The sequence below is a fragment of the Streptopelia decaocto genome (genome assembly GCF_964273445.1).
Source record: "Streptopelia decaocto genome assembly, chromosome: 1".
NCBI classification, from domain to species: Eukaryota; Metazoa; Chordata; class Aves; order Columbiformes; family Columbidae; genus Streptopelia; species Streptopelia decaocto.
Window position 1 is genome coordinate 205,240,188 of NC_138663.1, and position 11,425 is coordinate 205,251,612.

Sequence of the window (11,425 nt, forward strand, 5' to 3'; positions counted from 1 at the left end):
TGGAGGCGGGGCGGAGGGAAACACGACCGCGGCGAGGGGGCGGGATGGGGAGCACGAAGGAGCTGGGTGAGAGGTAAGGGGTCGATGCGGGCGCTGAGGGGGGGAAGCGGGAAGGGGCGCGGGGCTGAGGGGAGGGGGTCAGCGGGTTACCCCGAGGACTGGGCCTCCCCCCATCGAAGGCTCCTCGCTCCGCTAGGGGGAGTCCCCGCGTCCCGGCCGCCGGCTGCAGGGTCCCCGCTCAGCCCCGTCTCCATGGAGGAGCCGCCGCCGCCGCCATCCGCCGCCCTTAGCAACGAGCGCCGGGCCGGGCGCTGACCTCCCGCCCCGCCGGCCCACAGCCAATCGGGAGCCGCCATGCTGGGCCGGCGGGGGAAACCCAATCAAAGGTGTCCTTTGAAGGCTCTGGGTCATGTGGGCGGGTAAGATGGCGGCGCCCACAAGCGGGGCGTGAGGAGCCATGTTGTAGGCGGTGGGAGCAGGTCGGTAAGGGCGGGAGCGGCGGCGCTGCCGGGACAGCTCAAGGTCGGGCAGCTCACAGCCCGGCCCTGGCGGGAAGGCCGTGAGGGCGAACGCGGTACGGGGGCGGCGCTGAGCGGGTTAACGGTCGTCGGTAACGGCCGCTAACGGCTGTCGGTGGCGGCTAAAACCCGGGGACTGGGGGAGGGGAGTCCCGTGACGTCATGTCCATCTGGTTGACGTAAAGAACAGATTTGGGGACCCTCTTCCAGGGCAGGGTGGAAGCAAGAGGACTGAAGACAGGAGCAGGCCCCGCCGATCTCGGATTGTAAAAGAAACTTCAGGTAAGTATGATGAGCAGAGTAAATCTGGGACACTTTCATCTGGGGAAAAAATATCAAGAAAAAAGCATTTGAATCACTAATTTAAGGTTTAACAGGTGCCCACAGAGCTGCTGACTCCCTTCAGCAGAATGGGGGGAAAAGAGATGAAGAAAAGCTTGTGGGTTGAGATAAGGACAGAGAGATCACTCACCAGTTGTCATTACAGGTAAAACAGACTAGATTTTAGAGAAAATAGAATCACAGAATGTCAGGGATCGGAAGGGACCTCGAAAGCTCATCCAGTCCAATCCCCCCATGGAGCAGGAACACCCAGATGAGGTTACACAGGAAGGTGTCCAGGCGGGTTTGAATGTCTCCAGAGAAGGAGACTCCACAACCTCCCTGGGCAGCCTGTTCCAGGCTCTGTCACCCTCACTGAAAAGAAGTTTCTTCTCAAATTTAAGTGGAACTTCCTGTGTTCCAGTTTGAACCCATTACCCCTTGTCCTATCACTAGTTGTCACCGAGAAGAGCCTGGCTCCATCCTCCTGACACTCACCCTTTATATATCTGTAAACATTAATGAGGTCACCCCTCAGTCTCCTCTTCTCCAAGCTCCAGAGCCCCAGCTCCCTCAGCCTTTCCTCACATGGGAGATGCTCCACTCCCTTCAGCATCTTTGTTACCCTGTGCTGGACTCTCTCCAGCAGTTCCCTGTCCTTCTGGAACTGAGGGGCCAGAACTGGACACAATTTTCCAGATGCAGTCTCTCTCTTTAGTTTATTGCCAACTGAACAGAAGAGGATAATGAGAAACAAGAACAAATCTTAAAACACCTTTCCCCCCTTCTTTCCAGGCTCAGTTTCACTCCCGATTTTTCTTCCTCCTCCCACTGAGCAGTGCAGGTAGGTGGCGAATGGGGGTTGTGGTCAGTTCATCAAACGTCTCTGCTGCTCCTCACGCTCTGCCCCTGCTCCAGTGTGGGGTCCCTCCCAAGAGAGACAGTTCTTCATGAACTGTTCCAGCATTGGTCTCTTCCACAGGGTGCAGTCCTTCAGGAACAGGCTGCTCCAGCCTGGGTCCCCCACGGGGTCACAGGTCCTGCCAGCAAACCTCCTCCAGTGTGGGCTCCTCTCTCCACGGGGCCACAGGTCCTGCCAGGAGCCTGTTCCAGCATGGGCTTCCCACAGGGTCACAGTTTCCTTCAGGCATCCACCTGCTCCAGCGTGGGGTCCTCCCTGGGCTGCAGGTGGAGATCTGCTCCACCATGGACCTCCATGTGCTGCAGGGGACAGCCGGCCTCACCATGGTCTGCACCACAGGCTGCCAGGAGCACCTCCTGCCCTCCTTCTGCACTGACCTTGGTGTCTGCAGAGTTGTTTCTCTCACATATTCTCAGTCCTCTCTCTCAGCTGCTGTTCTGCAGCAGTTTTTAACCCTTCTCAAATATTTTATGAGAGTGGTCTGACCAGTGTTGCTGATGGGCTCAGCCTTGGCCAGCAGTGGGTCCATCTTGGAGCCGGTGGCATTGGCTCTGTTGGACATAGGGGCAGTTTCTGGCATCTTCTCGCAGAAGCCACCCATGTATGCCCCCTCTACCAAAACCTTGCCACATAAACAGCTGTACACTTTGACTTCAATATGTCTCTGGCTAAGAGTACCAATAAAGAGTGTCCTTAGCTGTGGAATATAAAAGGAGAGGAGATACGTTCATTATTTCTTTAAATCTTTACAAACTATGGATTTATTTTTTCCTATTTCTATTTGATGGTTAATTCAATTTAAACCTGGAGTATTGCCAAAAGCTGTTGTCCTGTTAGTGCCTTCCCTTGTGCTGCTGGCGTTAGGGCTCCTTGTGTTAGAAGGTGATCTGGCTGGTTCCTCTGAGCAGTTTTCACCTTTGTGTTTCCTGATCGAAGCTGTTGTGTGGCCCCAGGGCTGGAGGTGCTTGGGCAGGAGTATCTGGAGATTTAGATGGTCCATTTTCATCACAGCGAGTGCTTTAAGTTGGCTCAGAGCAACTGCCAAAGCACAGCTGCAACATCACTGAAGAAAGCAGTTTGGTAGAGTTTGTGTAGTCATAAATATCATAGATTCCTGTAGCTGGATTGTGCCCTTTGCATCTGAAAAGTCTGCCATGAAAAGTAGGAAATGCATTTGTGATTGCGTGGTGCCAAAAAAAGTCTGAATGTTTATTTGATACGTGCCGGGGCTGTGTAACTTTGATTGCATTTGTTTGTTTGTTCCGTATGATCCAGGACTTCAAGATGACAGGAAGAGAATTTCTTGAAGCAGATACTCCGCAGCAAAGACTATTTTTGGAAAGATTTAAGCGGATGGAAATCATACAAAAGATATTCAATGAGCTTCCTAAAGCGGATCAGTAAGTGCTGGTAAAATAAATGAAGATAAGTGCAGCAAACATTTCAAGTCTTTTGGAGGCTTTTCTTTTCCCTTACTCTTGAATTGCAAATCTTCCTTGCAGTTATAAAAATATATAATTGTGAAGATGCATTTTCCTGTCCAGAACAGAAAAGTTGGTTTTTTGTTTTTGGGGGTTTTTTTGTTTGTTTGTTTTTTAAATATGGTCAGTTCACTGTTATCTCTGGTCCTGTTCACCTCGTTTCTGGCACATGCTCCCCAGTGCTTAAGGTCGTGGGATGGCTGATCAGCCCAGACTGGCTCTGAGCGTTCGTCCAGCCCTGTGCTAGAGCTGATAAATCTTCCAGGAAACTGAAATGCTGGAGAGCATAAGGCAGATACTCTTGTGATGCTGCAGGAGTCATCTTGTGTCCCACAGGGCTGGCCTGGGGCCAGAACTGAGCGAGCATCAACCTGCCAGTTCCTGCATTTCATTGTGCGCTGCTCTCCCTTTCAGGAAGGCGAGGCTGAGGCGTCCAGGTGGCGGTGAACAAATCAGCCGGAGTCGTGCGGGCTTATCAGCAGGGTTCCGCGCAGCACAGAAACAGCTAAATGCCTTCTGGGCCTCGCAAACAGTCTTGTTGTGTTTTGTGATACTGCATTTCACTGCAAAACCTCACTGAACCTGAGCTGGTTCTGTAAGGTTGAGGTTTTATCCCTCCCATTAGAGTCAGAGCTTTGTGTAGGATCTGCCACCCTCACATTGACCTTATAACACTTCCCCTTCCCCAGAAATGCTGAGGAGCCCACGGGGAGGCAGGTTCCTCAGTGGTGAGGTTGGAACATCTTTGTAGAGACTGTGGTACATGGGGACTGCTGGGCTTTGGAAAGAAATAGGTGCTGGGGTGTGCAGCTTTATTTTAAACTGCCCTGACAGGACTTTAAGTTTGTATATCCAGAGGGGAGATTGCTGGTGGATGGAAGGGAAGAGGAAGCATCCTGCAGCCAGGCTGAGAGTTCCTGCTCAACAAAGTTCTTGGTTTTAAAACTAGGGAGTTAGTATTTAAAGAAAAAAATACCACCCAATCATTCCATTCTCCCTTTCTTACCTGCAGCGTAGCAGTTCTGTACGTCAGTAACTCTGAGCAGATTCCGTTGGTCCTGGGTACGTTCATGTGCTCTAGTTTGGATTCTCAGATATGCTGCTCAATTTTAGTCGCGGCCCTCTACGCGTATGTATACGCACACGTGCAATTCACTGCCTGTGATTTTAAATATACCAATGGAACGAAATGGCTGGTTTGCAGAATCTGTACTCTGGGGACATTTCTGTGAGTGACAGCCAGTATTGGGAGAATGGTGATTTGAAAAGCAAAAAAGCCCTTTTCTTTTTAAAACCCCAAGAAAAGAAACATGACTCCTAAAAAAGGGCAAGAGAGATCTGACCAGACAAGTTCTCCTATACAGTATCAGAATGGTATTGTTGGTAGCCTGTTTTCAGGTTTGAAAATCTGCTATGAACCAAGAATGAAGGTACTTTCCTGTCGAAAATGAGAAATAGTTGGTGTCACTGATGTCAGGTGGTTTTGATGGTTTAGATTTTGCAGAATTAGCACCTACGTCTCTGAAGTCTCTTTTTTAAATGGTTTGTCAGTGCTTAATGTTACTCTAAGCATTAAAATGTGGAAGAGTTTTAAACATGTGGATTTTTAAAAAATCACATATTTTAATTGGTAAATGGCTTAGCAATTTGACAATTTTGCAAATAAATATGACATTTGGCCTAGCGTAAATTTTGTGACCGGTTAAGGATTTTATTTTCCTTGGGGTGTTAGTGGTAAATCCAACTTACGATGCATTTTAAAAATACACTTTTCATATAGTAATATTGGCACAGCCTCAGAATTGGAGTGCCTTCCAGTTAATGGCTTTGCCTGGCAATAGTTATTGTTCTGGGAAATTTAGATTTGTGAAAAACTGAAGCAAAGAGTTGTTTCCACTAACTGTTTATGGCAGGTATAACGCTGCAGGTAATGCACAACTTCCCTGTGTGAGGCAAATGAAATCAACCATAAGCTGTTTATCAGGCTTGTAAAACTGGCACGGTTTTTGATTCCTTCTCTTGCGTTACCTGCTGTGATGGAATGGACTCAAGTGGAAGCTGTTTGTCGAGATATTAAATGCTGACCGTCTCTGACCAGGCTTCATTCTGTTCTGCCTTCACCGTGTGGCAGATTGCAACACGAGTAGCTGCTCTAAACACAGTGTTAAAAACATGGTAGAGAACAGAATCCAGTCCCCCTGTTATAAAGGGAAAAAGAGAAGCTCCAGTTCTGTAAACCAGAATTTAACCTTTAACTGGTATGACCTCCCAGCAAGGTAGGACCTTAAATTCCCGTGTTCCACGTATGTGAGGAAGGCCACAGGATCACTGCAAATGCTCTGCCAGCAGCGCCCGAGATGGTTATTGCCAGGTCTCTGTTGTCCCACCTGATCTCTCCTATAAGCTCTTCTGTTGAAACTAAATCTATACTTTTGCATAAGCAGGCTAGAAACAAGGATGAATACAGGATTATATATGTACATTTTTAAAAGTTTCATTTGGGAAAACATTCTCCTTAGAAACTTCCTAATTAGGAGAGCAGATTTCATGAAGTTTCCATTAGCCATAATTAAAACAAAAATGTAGAAAAAGCTGCTTAGCTTTTCTGTCACTTCATTCTTGAGGTGTGTGTAAACTTGGACATACAGAAAGGATGCTGTACTGGTTGCTTTTGAAAGTAGTTACTCTCCATTTTGCACCAGCAAGACTTACACCCTTACCTACAGCAAGAGATTTGACCTCTTACTGTAGGATATTCAGAAGTGAATTGTAGCGCTGAGTAAACCATTTTTTTTACAGTTCTCAGTTGCTGAAGCAACTTTCCTTCTTTCACAGGAACCTCTGTAACCATGGATCATACTTCCTCGCAGCAAACTCAAGCTTATGTGGCTTAGCAGGAAATAACTTCTTCAGGAACATCCTCCACGTCAGACGAGCTGCCTTCATCTCTGCTTTGCCAATGGCTGTTATTCCGTTTCTTTCAACAGCAGCAGTTTATGAAGTTTTTGTGCGTGAACCTTTATTTTCAGGTAAAAACCTCATTATTCCTTGTCTTTTTCTAGAACGGTTTTGCTTTTGCACACAATGTAACACTAGAGGAGCTTTTCCTCTCTGCTGACCTGCTGTGGTGAAAAACATCAGTTTGTAAAGCAGGGTTTGAAAAACAGGTTATGTAACACAAGGAGCAGCAGGGAGTCCTTGAAGTTGAGTGGGAAAGGAGATACGTATGTGTATTTATGTTTATTAAAAAATTCTGCTACGCATCACTGATTTTTAGTATTTTTCACGCAGTCATGTAAAAGTGACTGCAACAAAGCAGTCAGGTTTCCCCCATCTGTATGATTTCACTTGAAGATCAACTTTGAAGCGATAAATTCTTGAACTATGTGAATATTGACAGTGAACTATCGCTTGTCACGCAGGTGAGCTAAGCTGCGAGGTCTGCACCGTGGTCAGAGGTGGACTGATAGGGGCTGCTGTGGGTGGGCTCTACCCAGTGTTCCTGGCTCTCCCCATGAACGCCAGCCTGGCAGCCAGGTACGTCTCGTCAACTTGAAATGAGTGAAGTGTATTTGTTTGTTCAAAAGATTTGTTGGTCAAATCTTCGGTTCTCAGTTTAAATCCTGTGGATTTACAGTCGATGCACACCAGCATAGGGGAAAGGGACCTGGGGGTCCTGGTGGACAGCAGGATGACCATGAGCCAGCACTGGGCCCTTGTGGCCAGGAAGGCCAATGGCATCCTGGGGTGCATTAGAAGGGGGGTGGTTAGTAGGTCCAGAGGTTCTCCTTCCCCTCTACTCTGCCCTGGTGAGACCACATCTGGAATATTGTGTCCAGTTCTGGGCCCCTTAGTTCCAGAAGGACAGGGAACTGCTGGAGAGAGTCCAGCGCAGGGCAACAAAGATGATGGAGTGGAGCATCTCCCTTATGAGGAAAGGCTGAGGGAGCTGGGGCTCTGGAGCCTGGAGAAGAGACTGAGGGGTGACCTTATTAATGTTTACAAATATATAAAGGGTGAGTGCCATGAGGACGGAGCCAGGCTCTTCTCGGTGACAACCAACAGTAGGACAAGGGGTAATGGGTTCAAACTGGAACACAAGAGGTTCCACTTAAATTTGAGAAAAAACTTCTCAGTAAGGGTGACAGACACTGGAACAGGCTGCCCAGGGGGGTTGTGGAGTCTCCTTCTCTGCAGACATTCAAACCCACCTGGACACCTTCCTGTGTAACCTCATCTGGGTGTTCCTGCTCTGGCAGGGGGATTGGACTGGATAATCTTTTGAGGTCCCTTCCAATCCCTGACATTCTGTGATTCTGTGATCTTATTGTAGGCTTTCAGTACATGGAAGGGGATTTGCATTAAGGTCTTGTCATTACAAGGCACAGTTAGTAAGAGCTACATGAAGCCTCCAAAGTGTAACAGGATCTGCAAACTGATACACTGTAAAGCACTTGGGTTTAGCTGGAACCTGACAAGCCATCCGTGATCACAGAATCACAGAACAGTTTGGGTTGGAAAGGACCTTCACAGCTCATCCAGTGCCACCCCTGCCATGAGCAGAGACATCTTCACCCAGATCAGGTTGCTCAGAGCCCCGTCCAGCCTGACCTGGGACATCTCCAGGGTTGGGGCATCCACCACTTCCCTGGCCAACCTGGGCCAGAGTTTCACCACCCTCAGTGTAAAAAAATTCCTTCCTCATGTCTGGCCTGAATCCCCCCTCCTTTAGTTTAAAATCATTACCCCTTGTCCTGTCCCAACAGGCCCTGCTAAAACATCTGTCCCCATCTTTCTTACCAGCCCCTTTTAAGTACTGAAAGGCCACAATAAGGTCTCCCTGGAGCCTTCTCTTCTGCAGGCTGAACAACCCCAACTCTCTCAGCCTGTCCTCCCACCAGAGCTGTTCCAACCCTCTGATCACTTTTGTGGCCTGGGTACACCAGATGGTGGCTGCTGCCCTGCCAAGTGGTGCCGATCGCTGCTTAGTGCTGCTTGGCGGTTTGGTCAAGAGACGTGACCGACACGGGGCAGAACCCAGCAGCCCAACTCCCTGGGAGGTGGAATTCTGTGGACTGGGTCAGAGCAGTGAGGGGATGGTGAGACATCAGTACTGTGGTCAGGATGGTTTATGGCATTTATCCAGAGAGCTCAGTCCCACCAGGTGAATTTAACTTGGAAGGAGAGAATGAATAGCTACCTAAATATTTGTCATGACACAAAGTTTCTACCACTGTTTATGTTGTTTAGGTATTCGTCATCTCCCTTGCCAGGGAAAGAAAATCTGTTTCGCTTCTGGCTCACAGTTGCTCAGCCTGTCTTTAGAAAGATGAGTTGGGCTGTACTTGTACAGGCTCTAACTGGAATATATCTTGCCACTAAACATCATGGAATATACCTCAAAATACTGGAGCAAATGAACACTAGGAGGGATCCTGAAGAGTTAGAAGCATGAAGTTAATCCGTTTTGGATAAATAACCATAATAAACAAAGAAAGAAGTTGGTGCTTGCAGTCATTTTTAATTGAAAAACAAAACCTAAAGACTCTGCATTGTCATTCTTCTCAGTTCTGAACTTAAATGCAAGTGAAGTGTTTCATTATGTCCAGTTTAGAGTATACACACGAATAACAGCTTTGTAAGGACAGGTGGTTTTCTCTGGAAATGAGGAAAAAAAAAAAACATTTATATTGCATGCTTAGTGTTTGGCTCTAAGGTGATGCTACATCTTTTAGGAGCTGTATAAAAGGGTCTTTGCTTCATAATGCAAATCACAGTCATAAAAAAAAAAAAAGGTGGGGCCGAGGGGTCAGGGCAAGGTTTTTCCAGAGATTTGTCGAAATCTGAGTATTTTTCTCCCTGAACTTTCCTCTCTTCTGCTAGCACAGAAGTTTTTGCATGAGATGACCCCATTCAGGCTCTTCCGAAGGTCACTCTGTGCATTGGAGAGAATGCTGTTATCACAGTATTTTTCTAAGATTTTAGTAAGTTGCAAAGACCAATATTTGTTTCCATCAAAACTGACGAATATACAAAGTGCAAATAGGTATTTTAAGTATTCAGCATTGGTCATGTCAAAGGTCAGCTATAGAATCCTCAGGCAAGAAAGGTGGTGTGTTCATAAAAAAGGAAACCTTTCAGTTGTACACTAATTCTCCTTGAATAACTAGGAGGAAAACAAAAAATTTTCAAAAGTAAGTTAAAGAATAAAGACTGAAACTGCTTCAAAATTCTGCAGGACACCAAGATGCTGTCAGTAAATTCTAGCACGCTGGCCTGTGAAGAAGTGCCCTCACAGAAATGTGGAAACGCTGCTTCTGTTCCCCCTTTCATAGGCTGAGCACAATGCACCTTGTACAGCTCAAAAAGTGAAAGGATGAGCTTTTACAAGTTGTTGGCCTCCTACCAGCTGTACCAAACTGCTCACAAATGCTGCCTCCCCGTTGGAAAATCTGAGTTAAAACAGGTTTCAGTTGCATCCTTTACTGTTTCAGTGAAAACCAGCCAGTCGCAGACTAGGCATCACAATTTTTGCTGCATTTTTTTTGAAGAATGGCATGTGTCTAATGTACAACCTCAACTGATGGACTTCTGACTACTCCAGGTCTAAACTACTGCAAAAAGAGACCAGCTGTAGACAAGAACCAAAAAAGCACTAATTGTATCATCTATATGTACCATTTTTTATGCTGAATCTCAACATTACAATGTATTCCACAGCCCCCTGCAAATGACACCCTCATCTCCCCGTGCCCAGCCCACTCCAGCTCCTGGCATCCTCCTGCTAATGAGCAAAGGCAGAATTATTTCTCTAAATCTGTGTATCCCATTAGACTGAGTGAAAAACTGTAGCATCGGCTACTGTCAACATACAATTTTAGACATTCTTTAAACATAGAGCCTGTCTGAACAACCCCCATACCTAATATATCCCTGAGCTATATAGGTATATAGAGCTATATAGCTATAGGCTATATATCTATAGCCTAATAGCAAACACAACACTATCAACAATATTGTTGATTCTAGCAGAAAATCTCTTTAACTACAAGCTCTAGAGAACATCAGTTTTTTAAAAAACATTGGTAAATTTACAAAAGGCTTTGTGTTTTGCAAAAGATCTCTGGGTTTCACAGGGAAAACTGATTGCAGTTTTGACAAGTGACATAAGAAATCTGTTAATCAGGGAGTACCAAGAGGTGCCAAGTGTTGGAGGATGGTTCCCTACATTTCCTTTGAGATCCTCTCTCCAGGCATCTAGAGATGCAGAAACACCGATTTGGTTTTTCCTCCTTGATGCTGCTCCACTATTCAGGGGAAAGAGAGAGAATTTAATTTACAGGGTACTAAGAGTCACAGCACTGGAGTTGAACTGTAAAGGACTAACAGAGAACCGTGCATGAAATTGTTTGTTTAAACACTAAACATTCTTCAAGTGGCTGTCAGGTGGAGAAATACTGTTAAATGAAGGTAGCGCAGCCATGCGGTTTAACCCTGACGGCACTTGGTTCTGTGGTATGTACAGTTCAACAAACCAAATTTCAGTGCTGAACTGTATTTTCTACAACTGGAGGACAAAAAGGCAGAGCACGTGAGCATCTTTTCACACTTTTAAGCAATGTTGCAGACTGCTTTCACTAGAATGCCTGGGTGCTAGAAAGCCAGCACGCTATTTCAACTGCTCTCTACAGATAAAGCATTTAAAATTAATGGAAATCAAAGGCTACTGCACATGGCTCACTCTGGAGTTTTAAATAGGTCCTGTCCCTGCGACATCCACAAACCTTTTGTTACACTCCAGTGTTGAGCATGGAAATAACAATCTGATGAAAGATTATGGTTTAACAGCACATTATTAACTAGTCATCAAACTTCAGAACCTAAAAATGGGACAGAAAGGAGGAAGATGCCAGTAGACCACAGAAGCATTTATCTAAGTATTCTACGCCTCCGTGGATTATTGATCAAAGACATCCACATCAATAAAATATTAAGAAAGAAAAACAACTGTAAAATACAAGGAGTGGTGATTCTGAGAGTACAACTCTATCTTCAGTTCAAGGAATAACACCTTCATTTTGTCCTCAACACAAAATTAATTTGAAAGACAGGTGAGTAAGAACATTTCTCCTGCATACCCTGATCCATTTTATCTTGTTTTCCAACAGATGACCCCCCACAGA

At 46.1% G+C, this 11,425-nt stretch overlaps 2 protein-coding genes across 13 annotated transcripts in view; one reads left to right on the forward strand and one right to left on the reverse strand.

The window, feature by feature from the left end:
- LOC309436836 (disks large homolog 1-like) overlaps window positions 1-381 on the reverse strand; it is a 64,886-nt gene extending 64,505 nt beyond the window's left edge. For all 3 annotated transcript variants that reach the window (XM_082046380.1, XM_082046381.1, XM_082046382.1), the window contains exon 1: window positions 151-381. The gene's annotated coding sequence lies outside the window, so the exon portion shown is untranslated. The remainder of the gene's footprint in view (window positions 1-150) is intronic.
- Window positions 382-401: 20 nt separating this feature from the next.
- Window positions 402-11,249, forward strand: LOC309436797 (transmembrane protein 126A-like). 10 transcript variants are annotated; one of them, XM_082046302.1, is made up of 8 exons: window positions 452-574; window positions 729-800; window positions 896-1,005; window positions 1,635-1,683; window positions 3,037-3,161; window positions 6,078-6,271; window positions 6,665-6,779; window positions 8,493-11,249. In XM_082046302.1, exons 5-8 carry the CDS (start codon window positions 3,046-3,048, stop codon window positions 8,695-8,697), a joined length of 630 nt encoding a protein of 209 aa, XP_081902428.1. In that variant the 5' UTR covers window positions 452-574; window positions 729-800; window positions 896-1,005; window positions 1,635-1,683; window positions 3,037-3,045; the 3' UTR covers window positions 8,698-11,249. The 10 variants fall into 10 exon arrangements, with proteins under 10 accessions (XP_081902424.1, XP_081902423.1, XP_081902428.1 ...); XM_082046298.1 differs by lacking the exons at window positions 452-574; window positions 896-1,005 and adding an exon at window positions 402-419; XM_082046297.1 differs by lacking the exon at window positions 896-1,005 and having other exon boundaries at window positions 440-479.
- Window positions 11,250-11,425: the final 176 nt, after the last annotated feature.

Bases quoted from the DNA above. Each gene is read 5' to 3' on its own strand.
- LOC309436797 (XM_082046298.1), top strand. From the start codon at position 3,046: ATGACAGGAAGAGAATTTCTTGAAGCAGATACTCCGCAGCAAAGACTA. The intron at 6,272-6,664 runs GTAAAAACCTCA...CTTGTCACGCAG, and splicing joins GCGTGAACCTTTATTTTCAG to GTGAGCTAAGCTGCGAGGTC. The intron at 6,780-8,492 runs GTACGTCTCGTC...TATGTTGTTTAG, and splicing joins AACGCCAGCCTGGCAGCCAG to GTATTCGTCATCTCCCTTGC.